At 36.0% G+C, this 15,166-nt stretch overlaps 1 protein-coding gene across 4 annotated transcripts in view; it reads left to right on the top strand.

Moving 5' to 3' along the window:
- The window catches only part of GPSM2 (G protein signaling modulator 2), a 54,541-nt gene that overhangs the window by 14,372 nt on the left and 25,003 nt on the right, over positions 1 to 15,166 (top strand). For all 4 annotated transcript variants that reach the window (XM_004448980.4, XM_058303095.1, XM_004448981.5 and 1 more), the window contains 6 exons: positions 10,039 to 10,260; positions 10,600 to 10,735; positions 11,187 to 11,329; positions 11,885 to 12,008; positions 12,126 to 12,241; positions 14,645 to 14,800. In XM_004448980.4, the coding sequence (XP_004449037.2) occupies positions 10,039 to 10,260; positions 10,600 to 10,735; positions 11,187 to 11,329; positions 11,885 to 12,008; positions 12,126 to 12,241; positions 14,645 to 14,800 (897 nt within the window). The remainder of the gene's footprint in view (positions 1 to 10,038; positions 10,261 to 10,599; positions 10,736 to 11,186; positions 11,330 to 11,884; positions 12,009 to 12,125; positions 12,242 to 14,644; positions 14,801 to 15,166) is intronic.

The raw sequence follows: 15,166 nt of genomic DNA, 5'->3' as shown, positions 1-15,166 counted from the left end.
AATATTATTTCAAAATCATTGTGGGTAAAGGCATAGATTTTTACAATGTGGTGAATGTCCTAACTTTTGTTATAATTTTTAAGTGGTGATCTTTATAAATGAGCCCTTTAAAGAAATAGATGTAAAGTCAAGTTTGATACTTTCTAAACATAAAAAAACCAACAGCTAGTTTAATGTTTCATGATAAAAATTTTTTTCCCAATGGCTGTACAATTTTACATGGTTTTGAATAGCAGCTTAAAGACAACCCTGAATTACAATTTAGTGGTTTACATAGTAAAGAATTTAAAAGCAAAATTTAACTTGCTAGTATATTTTGTCACACTGACGTTTAAAAACATCCAACCTTATGGATTATCTATAAAATGTGAAAAATGTTCAGCATTCTTTATTTGGTAGCATACATAAACCATACCAAAATGCCTTTTGTTAATTGAAAGGCAACATTTCAGATACAGGGAATTTTAATTAGATTGACAGTTAAGACCAAAAGCGTAAAGTGGACATAGCTACCTTATTTTCAGCACCTGCCTTTAAACAGGCCAATGAACAACATTTGAAACACAGGCGAGTCTTGCTCTATGAGACAGTGAAGGGATTTCCCTAGTATTTAAATATATTCATAAAACCAGTTATATAAATCTAAATATAAAACCATTCTCTTATGAGTTGTAAGTTGGCACTCACCATCTTTGTGAAAAGTAAAACACTACAAATTCAACCTAGCTTTAAGTTCATTTATATCTTTAGAAGGGGGAAAAAGTGATAGTATGTGCTGAACCAGAATTAACTATCAGAATTCAAAAATCTTGATCACATTCATTTAACTATAAGCCAATGTCTTATTTAACTCAGGACTGTCCAGGAAAATATCCTGTCAGCCTTGCATGTTCTGAATTCTGGTGTATGAGTTCAATTTAAATATGGTACATGTAAAAAAGTCACAAGACGTTTTTGTTTTGTAATAACACAGTGCCCAACTATTACTCATTATTAGCTTTTTGAGATAAGCTGTCAAGTCTGCCCTTTCTGCCTTCCTCTTAATGCTAGCAGAGATCATTTTTGTTCCAGAGATGTATTTCTTGGGATTTTCCAAATACACCATTAGTGTCTCCTCTCCCCAAGTGATGCCTCTGTTCTTGTTGACATCTGTATAAGAGAATCCACCTGACCTGTCTTCTGCCCAAAGAGACCATGCAGATTTGGCCCAGTCTTGTGCTTGTCCCCCTTTCTGAACAAAAATCTCCTTGCCCTTCTCAACATGTCCCATTTTGAATTTTCTCTCTTGTCATGCACTACACGAAAGTGCCTGCTAGGAAGCCGGATGTCCTGCGCTCTAGTGATAACATTTCTGGGAAGCAGATTTGACTCAGTTGATAGAGCATCCACCTACCGTATAGGAGGTCCAGGGTTCAAACCAAAGGGCTTCCTGACTGGTGTGATGAGCTGGCCCTTGCACAGTGCTGATGCGCACAAGGAGTGCCGTGCCACGCAGGGATGTCCCCCGTGTAGGGGAGCCCCATGTGCAAGGAGTGTGCCCCGTAAGGAGAGCCGCCCAGCGTGAAGAAAGTGCAGCCTGCCCAGGAGTGGCGCCGCACATACGTAGAGCCAACACAGCAAGATGATGCAACAAAAAGAGACAGATTCCCGGCGCCGCTGACAAGAATACGAGTGGACACAGAAGAACACACAGTGAATGGAAGAGAGCAGACAATGGGGGGATAAGGTGGAGAAGGGGAGAGAAAAAAAATAGTGATGTTTCCAATAAAAATTAGCAATAAAGCAAGGATATCTGCATCTCCATTATCATTTAATACTTGTTATGGGCAGTGAACTAAACCACAAAATAAATACAAACATAAATATTGAAATGGGACACAATTATTTAGTAAGGTGACGAGATACTAATAGATTTCTTTATCAGAACATTAATTACAAGTTAAATATTAAAACTTCATAGCAATGAATAGAATTCAAAACTTCTAAAGTATCTTACATGTCTTAGGGTTAGGGTTGGGGTTAGAGTTGGGGTTACATGTCTTAACACGTGTTTAGGAGATGGTAAGGAGATTTTTCATCCCGTGGAATAAATATTCATGAAAAGACATGGTGCCAAGTAAGTTTACATTGGTAAGGTGATGGCATTTCTATTCCAAACTTAAAAGTTTCAAATAAAAGAGAACAGAAGACAATCAACATAATTAAAGCGAGGTTTTAGTATATGAAATGTATTTAAACATTTCATCCCTTTAGAACATATTTCATAAATTAACAGCCCTTTTGAACATATTTCCAGACACCTGGGATTTATTGTGTACACACTGTATTCAGCACCAAGTCCTGCCAGTGTTTCCTCCTAGTTTCTCAGGTCCATTTTCTCATGTGAATGCTCCCTCCACTATTGTAGCTCAGACTCCCACCACCTTCCCTCTAGACCTCTGCTATCGCTTTTTTACTACCTCCATTCTCCATTGTTATTCTTTTGAAATCCACCTTTTTAATTTGCCTAAAACACAGAGCTAACCCTGTAACTTCTACTTAATGCCTCACAGTGGCTCCTAATCCCCTGTAGGGCGGAGCCAAGCTTAAAATAGCACATAAAATCTTCCATGATCTGGCCTCTATCTGTTCATTCTCACTTTCTGCCAGCCCTAACATTGCACTTTGAGCTCAGGTTCCCTGCACGCATCATGTTGTTTCATGTCTCAGTGCCTTTGCGCATGCTACACCCATCGCCTTGAGTGCTCTTCCTACATTCTTTGTTTAGCTCATTTTCAATATTTAAGATTCAGCTCACCCTGATACTAATGACTATGCTTGTGAGCTGATAAACCCAAAATAAGAACAAGGCCTAGAGCAACTTTGTGCCTGGGAATTTCCTTCTGTCAGCCTTCATGTTACTCAAATGTGGCCAGTCTCGAAGCCAAACTCAGCATGTAAATGCAATGCCTTCCCCCCAGCGTGGGACATGACACCCGGGGATGAGCCTCCCTGGCAACGAGGGACCACTATCAACTACCAACTGATGATGCAACTGGAAAATGACCTTATACGGAAGGTTCAATGCGGATCAGCAGAATATCCATGTCTACATAAAATACCATGACTTTAAAATGCTGTTTGACCTAAAGTAAGGGGGAAATGGAAAGGAGAAATGAGTTTATATGGCTACGAGTTTCTAAAAAAGAGTCTGGAGGCTGGCAGAAGGTTTGCCCTCATGCACAACTGAGCAGAGTCAGAGAGACAGATAAAGCAGATACAACCCCCAGATATTGGTTCATGGCTAAAGAGACCCATGGGAGTTATGGTCATGGCCGATGGGGTTAACTACCAGGGCAGATGGCCCCTCTTTGGAAATGGTGTTTATGTGTGATGAATCTGGACTCAGATGGGATCTCCCTTCATAAGACTTTCATGATAATGTGCTGGAGGTGCAGTTAATGTTGGGGTTTAAGATATATTTAGGGGATTTGAATCTCTGGACTGACAATGTGATAGCCAGATCCTGAGCCTCAACAGACTCCAGCACCTACAATCTGATTTATTGGACTTACCACACTCAGCTAAGATGGAGGTGAAGAAGGACAACCACCACACCATGGAGCCTAGAGTGATTACAACTGAAAATGGGAGGATTGCATCCAGCATCCAGGTGGAATCTGAGCCTCCTCTTGACATAAAGGTGCAATGGACACAACCAATCCAGTGTCCACATAGAAGAGGTGGCATTGGATTGGGAAAAGTGGACATAATGGACAAAGGGTATGGGGAAAGGCAGGAAGAGATGAGAGGTGGAGGCGTCTTCGGGACATGGAGCTGCCCTGGATGGTGCTTCAGAGGTAATCACCGGACATTGTAAATCCTCACAGGGCCTACTTGATGGAATAGAGGAGAGTATGGGCCATGATGTGAACCAATGTATATGAGGTGCAGAGGTGCCCAAAGATGTACTTACCAAATCCAATGGATGTGTCATGATGATGGGAACGAGTGTTGTTGGGGGGGGGGAGAGGGGGGGTGGGGGGGTGGGGTTGAATGGGACCTCACATATATATTTTTAATGTAATATTATTACAAAGTCAATAAAAAATAAAAAAATTAAAAAAAAAAAAAAAAGATTCAGCTCAAAGAATATCAATTCCTGGAAACCATTTCTAAACTCTATACCCCTCTCCTGCCACCCCTGCTCACATAGTATCTTATACATATCTCTTTCTTAGCACCTGACATATTAAAATTCAAAGTCTCTGTTTATACAGCCGTCTCTTCCTCCCTTTCCTTCTGTGACCGTTGGCTCCCTTAGGGCAGCCGTAATGCCTAGCCTGCCTGGCACATAGTCCACATTTGATAGAATGTCTTTTGTACATTGCACTCATATATAACCGTCAAATGAACTTAATGAGATACTTATCTTTTTTTGAAGAATGGTATGCTTCCTCATTCTGTAAGAGCATTTAAGAAGGACTGAATTGTACCTCTGCCTGTAGGAGGGTCTTAGATTTCTCCTTTTTCCATGACACAGCTCAGATCAAACATGGCATTGTTATAGGACTTCACCAAGGGAAACCTAAAAATTCCATTGTTATCTTTGAAGGATATGCCAGATAAATCCCTGACTTCATCAGCATTCTTAAATCAGAATTCTGTATATTGACTGAATTGCTGTATAAATTGGCATAAATGTTTGTATCCTTTGTGTTAGGAGGCCTAATATAAATTACTCTTCTACTCTGATAAATATTTAGCATATAATGTTTTAACAATCTGGTCTTTTGATAGGGGAGGATCTTGTTTGTACCTAGAGGAGTTTTATGCCACAGTGAGTTTGTAATTTTGAAATGGAATATTTTCTTTGGATACTAAGGAACTTTCTGAGGAATTTTAGAATCTTTGTAAAATATTTTACAGTAGCTGGGATAATATAATAAGATAAATTTTCCTATCCGGGAAGGTAGAGAAAAATGTAGACTGATAGTAAAATGGAGTTAGTTTCTAAAGCTCCTTAAAAATTAGATGATTGATTTTATGGAATTGTTAATATTTTAGGTATGATAATGCTATAGTGACTTTTTTAAAAAAAGATTCTTTTTAGAGCTATACACTGAAATATTTGCAAATGGAATCATGCTGTCTGGAATATGCTTCAAAATATCTTGAGTTGGAGTGAAGGGAGACTAGAGATGAAACATTGATAATATGTTTTATATTGATAATTTTTGAAGTTGGAAGATGGATTCATTATAGTAGTTTCTCTAGTTCTGTATTTCTTTGGAAAATGTGCTTGTTCATACTTATTATGAACAGTAAACATTTCAATATTTTACATATGGTAAAAATTAGACTGTTGAACATAAGCTGTAAAGGAATGCAAGTTTGGTGTCAAGGTCTTTCCTTTGGTAGATAGATATAGGTATTATTAATCTTTCCTGAAGAATAGTTTGAGGTAATTGAAGTGGTAAAAAGAGCTTTGGATTTGGAAAACAGAGAGAGACAGGATTTTATTTCTTGGCTCTGCCATTGTATGACCTTAAGTAGGTCACTTAAACCATCTGAGCACCAGTTTCCCTTCTGTAATAATACTACGTTGGAGAATTGTTTTGAGAATTAAATTTGACCTATATTAAAATCACTTAAAATTAAGTTACCATACGGATTTTAAATCAAGATAATTTTGTGCTACTCTTTCTTTTAAAAAATAAACTGGAAGAACTGGATGTATAAATTAGATGGACAAAAATAGTTTATCATGTCTAGGACTGGTGATGAAAAAGGTCTATGCCCAAGTAGGACACAGAAGGCAGAGCAAGGGTCTGTAACAAGAGAGTCCACACCTGTGGAAGATAGAGAGCAGTCTCTTGTTTCAAACCTTCAGCCCTGAATCTGCTCATCTATTCCTAAATAATATGTAAGCCGTTTGAGGAGAGAATATGGTTTGGAATATTAAATATTATTAAATTTTTTTCAAGTGGTCTACAGTGAAGTCCTCTGTTGCAGTCACTGATAAACACAAGAAACCAAAATTAAGGTAAAAAGTAGTAAAGTTCAAAATCTAGTGTGGAAGAAAAGTTGAAAAAATAAATTGACGTGGCATGAGTTGGTGCAGAAAATGAGGAAAATGTTCAGTCTATTATTAGCAAAAATGAAAACATTTCAGTAAAGGATAGTAGTGTGCTGTGTTATTGGAAAAGCACGTTCCTTGATTATATAACTAGACAGGCAGGCCATTAGGAAGAATAAAAGAAATAGTGTGTATGGGATGTATTTTAAAGGAGATATATTCCCTGTTTATCTTCTAAGTCTGGGTATGTTCTTTGTTTTCAAGCCAACTGGTAAACAAATGAAGCAATTCTATTCTGTAACAGAGACAGAGAGGATTTGAAATTACTTTCTCTGTTTCTATTTAATGACCTTCTAAAAAATTTATAAACTAACCTGCCCTGACTAGCTACTAACAGTTTTCCTATTACTTATGTTTGATTAAAGTACCACAAATACTGATGTCTTTTCTAACAAAATACACCAGAGCCATAATACAGCTCAAAATTAATCATAAACCAGAGAGTTCTGGACTTTATTTGGGGCATTAGTTTCTTAAATAACTTTTCTAATGTAGTTTCTCATGGAGTGCTATCTCGCTTTTTGACTTGGAGGACAGCTGTGTAGCCATCAGGGTTCCAGTTTGCTGTCACTATTTCTAATGAGCTTTATGTAAAATGCCTTTTTTTTTTTTAAATTTATTTTGTTTATTCCGCATTGTCTGCTCTGTGTCCATTTGCTGTGAGTTCTTCTGTGTCCGCTTGCATTCTTGTCAGGCAGCACTGGGAATCTGTGTCTCTTTTTGTTGCATCATCTTGCTGCATCAGCTCTCCATGTGTGCAGTGCCACTCCTGGGTGGTCTGTGCCTTTTTTACGTGGGGCAGCTCTCCTTGCAGGGCACACTTCTTGCACGTGGGGCTCCCCTACACAGGGAGCGCCCCTGCATGGCACCGTACTCCTTGCGCGCAGCAGCCCTGCGTGTGGGCCAGCTCACCACATGGGCCAAGAGGCCCTGGGTATTGAACCCTGGACCTCCTATATAGTAGGTGGATGCTCTGTCAGTTGAACCACATCCATGTCCCGGAAAATGCCTTTTTAAAGATGTGACATAATTTGTGACATAATTTGGCCTATATCTAAATTTTGTTAGATGTGCCATCATGTGGTTAGATGGTTTCAGTATAATGTATAAATTTAAATCCATAAAGTCACAGATTTGTAGTGAAGATATTTAATTGAAGATGCTTTTCTACGTTATATGAATATAGGCAGTTGCTCTTAAAAACTTCCAGTTTTTAAATGTTTTATATATGAATGACCTGCTCTGCCTTATCCCTGACCTCCTGGTCAGCAGCCCAACTGTCCTGAACTGGTGGTCCTGCAATGTGTGGTTATTTCTGTTCCTCTCCTAAGGGAAGTCATGTGCCATCATTAGGATTTCACTGTATGCTGGCATGTAATTTTTTTTAACTGATACTCTATTGATGGGCATTTAAGTTTGAAATTTTTTGCTGCAGTGAACATCTTTTACATCCATCTTTTGAACTTGCATAAGTTTATTCTACGGATCATTTCCTAGCAGTGAAATTGCTACATGTATAATGTTTTTATAAAATTGGAATAATCCCTAGATTTAAAAATTTAATAGAAAAGCATGTATTTTATATATAAATATGCCATCCAACTTTTTTCCATAGATGTCTCAGAAATTCATTGCTTTCACTAATTCAATTATGTCATTAAGCAAAATAACCCTTTAATAAATTCCCATTTTAACTTATTTATTTTCTGTTCACACACAGAGTATGTCAGTAATCTGATAACATCTTGGAGATACTGTAATTTTTTCATATCTCTCATTTTCAAAAATAACAGTTCTAAAAGTAGTTTTTACTTGTGTAAGACAGAGGCTTTACACATTGTGAAATGACATATAAAGTAATATAAATATGGTAATTTGAGGTTCTGATTTATCTCTCCACATACTTTAGATCTTTCCTCATTTATCTGGTTCGCCTCACTTTGAAGCAAAATGTTAAATATAGGTTTACTTGCATTATTTGACATAGACCCATAAGGTGAAGCTGAAATTAGTAGTTTAATTGTGACAGAGTCACTTGAGTTATAAAACAAAGATGCCTGGATGCAAAACTTGGAAAATGCCTATTAGAGATGACTACATAAATCTGCTTCTTCTAACTCAGAAGTCTGCTTTGAACCTTTGAATTAGCAATTGGCTTTTTAAATATTACTTAGTCCAGAGCTTTTAGTGTCTTCAGATTTATTTTCCACTTTTACAATTCCATTTTAATTTATGGCTCTAAGAAATCATGGCATTTTTAGACTGAAAGACAGCACCTGACGAGACATGTTAGTTAACCTACTACTAGATACACGATAGAATAAACATACAGGTAGCATTACATTGTGAACATAATTAACAACACGAATTATATATTTGAATGTGGTTAAAAGGGAAAATTTTAGGTTGTATATATGTTAGAATAAAATTTTTAAAAACCCACAAGACTGTGAAGTACAAACAATGGACCCTGTTGTAAATGGTGGACTATAGTTAATAGTACAACTGTAAAAATATTCTTTCCTGAATTGTAACAAATGTACCACACTAATGTAAGGTGTTAATCATATAGTAGTATAATAGAAACTGTATTTTATGCATGATTTTTCTTTAAACCTACAATTTCTCTAATAAAGATGTAATCATATTTGAATTAATTTAGAGCAAGTGGTGGTTTAATTGACATTTCCTGTTAAAGCAGTAATTCTCAGTCTTAGCTTGTACATTAGAATTGCGTTAAAAATTACCAGTGAGAACGGGTGTAGCTCAGTGGTTGAGTACCTGCTTTGTATGTATGAGGTCCCAGGTTCAAAAAATTACCAGTGACCTCACCTCACCCCCCTGAGAGTAGGGACTGAGCATTGGGAATTTTTAAAGTATGCCACATGAATTCTTCTATTGTGTGGCCAGGTTTAAGTCACATTGCTCTGTTAGAGTCACTCAGAGCTAACTCTAGTAAGGAGTAATTTAGTGCTTCTCCCAAAATTAAAATTCTTGATGAGCTAAATCAGTTTTTCAAAGGGTGATGTGTTACTACTGGTGGTACATTATCTAATTAGCAAGCTAAAGATATGCCAATTTAAAGGCAGTTTGCCAAATTATTTAGATAAACTAAGCAAATATTTGGGTACTCCATAGACTTGACAGAAATCAAAAAGATGTTTGAGAAGAAACAGAATGGCATCTTCAGTGATGGGTCCCTACTAATGCCTAGTATTGGAACTTCAAGTATCAGGTTTATTTTTTTTTTGCCCTGATATTTTCACTGTGACTCTGGCTTTTACAATTCAGGCACAGACTTTGAGAATTAGAATTTCTGAAAATCTTTAAATGACTGCTTTCTAAGTTAGAGTTTCTTGACACTTAGTTCTCTTACAAAAGTGTGCCTTGTAGATCAAGATATTATGCTCTTCTATTTTTCTAAGGTAGAGGTGGTCAGACAGTGGAAAGAAAAGGAAGGAATGTGTGTGTGTGTGAGAGAGAGAGACATACGGATGGATGAATGGTGGGAGGGCTTGATGGACAGCTGAGTAGATCATTCAGATAAAGGAGAGCATTAATCACAGGACCTCATCATCCAGACACCCTTTTTTTCCTCCAAACTTTCGAGTCTGCCACAACTCAGAAAAAGTGGTTTGCTCTGAGTGGACCTGTTAAAATAAGCCCCATGTCAAGATATTTAGCTATCCTGTATAACAGACTTCTAAGGCCCAGCAAAATATGAATAGGCAAATTAGCTTTTGTTACAAATAATTGCTTGCTGTTTTGTTCTTAATAATGAATATATATACTTCAATTCAAGAGGCAGCTGTTATGAGCGAGGATGGCCACATTACTTCACGTTTAAATTCCTGGAAGTTAAAAAACTGGGATGCAATTATAATATTATGTTGTAAATGTCCGTCCTATATATTTTGTAGAATGGAAGCTTCTTGCCTAGAACTGGCCTTGGAAGGGGAACGCCTGTGTAAATCAGGAGATTGCCGCGCTGGTGTGTCATTCTTTGAAGCTGCAGTTCAAGTTGGAACTGAAGACCTAAAAACACTTAGTGCTATTTACAGCCAGCTGGGCAATGCTTACTTCTACTTGCATGATTATGCAAAAGCATTAGAATACCATCATCATGATTTAACTCTTGCAAGGTAATTTAATACTCTTCCTCCCCAACTTAATTACCTTTTAAAATCAACTTAATACATTTAATGAGTTCTAGCTCAGTAGTATCATTTTTTAAAAACTCATCATTAGGCTGAACACAGAGTTTAATTAAATGAATGAACAGTAATGAAATGACCCTAGAGTGTAATTAAATAAGTGAAAATTAAGTTTAGATACAAAAATGTCAGTTTAAATTTTTATTTAATGTAGGCTTCAAATTTAATGGGTTTTTCTTGCCTAAAACGTGTCAGTTATCCTCTAGGAAACTGACTTTATCTGCATTATATTTTACTACCATCTGCTTTTTTTCTTTTTTCCCCTAGGACAATTGGAGACCAACTGGGGGAAGCCAAAGCTAGTGGTAACCTGGGAAACACTTTAAAAGTTCTTGGGAATTTTGAGGAAGCTATAGTTTGTTGTCAACGACACCTAGATATTTCCAGAGAGCTTAATGACAAGGTAACAAGGAAATATTAGAGGGTAGGCCAAATGTTTTCATTGAACTTGCTTGGTGTTTTAATAATATTTAATTATTTTATAGATTATTTGAAAGTTAATGCCAAAAAAGAAAATATTTGTAGAAAGAAGAAAACATAAAAATTTTTATATAAAGAAAAAAAAGGAAATAGAAGTCCTTCTGTCATAAGTGGTCATTTGGATTGAAGTGATTATACAAATTACCATTGATTGTACACTTTGGATGAATTGTATGCTTTATTAATATGTATCAATATAATTGATTTGTTAAAAAAGGTATACTCTAAAAAAAAAGTTATCATTTGGTTTTGTATAGTGTGAAAATTTCTTTCTCTTGACCATTATATCAAGGATATTACAAATATATATGATAAACATTCAAATAACTGATTTCTGATTCCAAAATGTAAACTCTGTGGATGTCCACATTTAGGTGGGAGAAGCAAGAGCACTTTACAATCTTGGAAATGTATATCATGCCAAAGGGAAAAGTCTTGGCTGCCCAGGTCCTCCAGATGCAGGAGAATTTCCAGAAGAAGTGAGAAGTGCTCTGCAGGCAGCTGTGGATTATTATGAGTGAGTAGCACTGATGCAGTTATGCACGCCCACCTTAGCTGTGGCTCTGCTATACTGTCTTTATCCAGGAATAACTTTTTAAGTTGTGCAAAGGTTTTTAAATTATGGGCTAGCAAATAAAAACAAACTGTCAAATCAGTTGCTAAAATGTTAGTGTTGTTTTAGAAAAAATCGCCTCTCTATGAAAGCTTTCATTTAAACTGCAGACCAGTGCCACTTAGTGGCTAAAATAAGAATTATCAATGGTTATTAATCTAAGTTATTTGGAACTCATATAGTCTCTTACCAGTAGAATTTCATAGAGTTTCTTAGTTATGGGGGTTCCAAGATTAAATCTGTCCTTGAATCTGGGCAAAAACCTACCTAAATGGTTCAATAAAGTCTTCTTAGCTATTTCCTATAATCACTCTTTGTTGTATGTGCATCTTTAAAATGTGGTACGTTATGGCTGTAAGCATATTTTAATTTTTTTCTGATGAAAAAATTGTTAATAGGTTTGTAAATCAGATCATTTTTTCCACACTTATTTTTTCACACCTTTTTGTTGTCCCTTAGGGAAAATCTATCATTAGTCACTGCTTTGGGTGACCGAGCAGCTCAAGGACGTGCCTTTGGAAATCTTGGAAATACACATTACCTCCTTGGCAACTTCAGGGATGCAGTAATAGCTCATGAACAGGTATAATGAAAACCTGGGCGCTAGGTCATTTTCTCCAATAAAGTTTTGAACAGTGATTAGATTATTCTTCAGTTTGTTTCTGTTATAGCTGTATCTAATTAGAATTTTCTGTTTCAGCGTCTCCTTATTGCAAAAGAATTTGGAGATAAAGCGGCTGAAAGAAGAGCATATAGCAACCTTGGAAATGCATATATATTTCTTGGTGAATTTGAAACTGCCTCTGATTACTACAAGTTAGTCTAATATTTTGGTAGATATATGTAAATTGCCTAGTTATGCAATCCTATTACATCATAGGCTCTGGGTTTAAAACTTGGTTTTGCTGCATACCAACAGCAGAACTTTGGACGTTTAAGCTGCAGCTTCCTCATCTGTAATGTAAGATATTAATATGTTGCTTTGGGGACTCTTATGAGGATTAAATGAAAGTATATATTAAGCATTCACTTAGCACTGTACTTGGCACACAGTGCTCAATCTATATTATTGTAGCTGAGATGCATGTAGTAGGTTAAAGTCTTTTAAACCCGTTCAGCATATGTGATGTGTATGTATGTATATATATGTTTTTTTCACCCAGTTATGGCTTGAAAAGAAGCCAAAAGAAAATCTGATAATAAAAAATATGCCCTTGTCTACACCAGTGATCACTGAAATTTTCCCCACCATCCCACTCTTTCTGCCCAACTTAGGCTCTTACTATAAGCTGAGGTCTCACACACTTACCTGAGGCATTGGCAATTCCAACTTCTTCTGCAGCAGGGTCTTTCTAGTTTATCAGTGGGATTGAAACAGATTTGATAGCCAAGATTAGACTATTTCAGGTTGCCTTGTCAGTGTTTTATAGATTGTTTGGAGTTTCCCCAAATTAGTAGGGTTAGCGGGCCCATAAAAATCTCACACAGAAGCCACTTTAACTAAACCAAAGACACAGTGACTGATTTGTATTTTATTCTTAAAGAGTACACTTTGAGAGAGTTCCTGGATAGTTGTCATATTTTTTAAAATGTAAAATTGCTTAGGTCCTTCTGTAAAATAGAATGACGTCCCACCCTGCTTTAAATATCAATTAATGGTTAATATTTGTTGGTTGTTTAGTTAGCTATGAAATATTCTCCCAAATCAAAAAAAAATACATCACTATATAAGGAGTTTGTGTGTGTGTGTGTATATATTATGTATATATGGATATAGGAGTTTCTTATATTTCAAAGTCAAAGGGCATAGAAAAGTCTTAATTATTAAATGGATTAAATACTGAAAAGTTCTATTATAAAGTGAATGGTAGCTATTGACTAAGGCAGCATGAGTATAAAGTCATGAAACTTACTTTTCCCCCTTCCTTTCTCTCCTCTTTCCACCCTCCTCCTCTAATGAACAGACTTAGAACTCAAGAGTTTTACATATATTCCAAAAATATTGGTTAGAAATACTTTTGGAACTCTCCTCTGGAATTCTTTTCAGTACTGTACAAGAAGCCTATTCACTTAATATTATAGAGTATTTCCTTCAGGATACAAAATAGTAGTTTAAGAAACCTACTTTAGTCATTGAATTTGGTTCCAAAAAGATTTCTGACCATTTACAAATTTACTATACTCTCAAAGAATAATGGCATGCCAGAAAAGGATCATGCCATAGGAACTGAAGGCAATTCTAAAAACCTTCCAAAAATGTTTGGAAGGACAAGCACCATTAGAATAAGTATACAGCCTCCCAAGGTGGACTGCTTTGAAGGTATTATCGTTAAATATGCATTTCAGGTTCATTTGCTTAAAAAAAAACAATCTGCCACGTTATCATACTGGTATAAATTATATGAAATATTTATACTGTATGGCAGAAATAATGGGAAAGAGTCATAAATATAGTGACTCCAAAGTACCTGCAGATTTAAGTACTGATAACAACTACGGCAATATTGAACTTTTAATAGCATCTGCTCTGAGCAATACGCTATTTTAAGCACTTTATATATACTAATTCATTTAATTACCTCACAAAAACCTTGTGAGGTATTTTCCCTGTTTTACAGACAAGGAAACTGATACACAGAGAGGTTGAGAGACTTGCCCCAGAACACGTAGATAGTAACTGGCAAAGTTGGGATTTTAACCCTTGACAATCTAGTTCTTTATTACTGCTGCAACAGCTTCTCATTGATAGTGCCACATGTGTAAGGTAGAATTTGGTTAATGTTTAAAATTGTTCAGTTTGTTCATGAATGGTGACATATAAAAATTTGAACTAAGTATTTTAAATGTTGGCAAAATGTAACAAAAACAGTATGATTGAAAAGAGGTTATATGGACAAAAGTTTCTTTAAGTGATCACTAATACAATTGGGGCACCTTTTTTTAAATGTTAAAAATACCATTTTAATCTTTAAAGACACTTAATCTCCTTTTATCCTGTGAATTATTAAGCCTCATATTTATTCTAAAAGTCTGAATTTGCTTTTTGTGTTTCAAATATGTCTTTTTGTTTTGTCTAAAAGTAATAAGGTACAGTATATTAGGCTCTAAGACACATTTACTTTAAAAGTAGCAGAAAGCAGAAAGGGAAAGTGAGTTTTTATGATTATTATCATCAAAAATAAAAGTGAAAGTTATGTATGAATTAATTTCTTCCCTCAGGAAGACACTGCTTTTGGCTCGACAGCTTAAAGACAGAGCTGTAGAAGCACAGTCTTGTTACAGTCTTGGAAACACATGTACATTACTTCAGGACTATGAAAAGGCCATTGATTATCATCTGAAGCACCTAGCAATTGCTCAAGAGCTAAATGATCGGTAAATTATAAACCTTTTCAGTATAGTTTTAGCAAAATATAGATACGTTATTAGTCCCTAGATTTTTTCCTTTGTTTCTTTTTAATTAAAGTTTCTTTTCTTTTTGTTTCCTTTGTTTTATTTTTGATCACATTTTAAGGAATTTCCTCTGTTCAATAATATCCTTTGTATATTATCTTTTAATGGGCTAGTATGTGATAGAGTACTACACTGGTTCTGAATGTCATTGAACCAGGATCATTGAATAAGTCACAAACTCAGCTGTGTCCAAGGGTCCTTCTGACTAGATCTGAGTGGGAATTGTGGTGAACTTAGAGATAATGCCCAGTGTAAGGGGACACCTGCTACTCAGACCATGCTAATGGT

The sequence above is a fragment of the Dasypus novemcinctus genome, chromosome 9, assembly GCF_030445035.2.
Source record: "Dasypus novemcinctus isolate mDasNov1 chromosome 9, mDasNov1.1.hap2, whole genome shotgun sequence".
NCBI lineage: Eukaryota > Metazoa > Chordata > Mammalia > Cingulata > Dasypodidae > Dasypus > Dasypus novemcinctus.
This window is presented reverse-complemented; position numbering and strand designations above follow the sequence as displayed.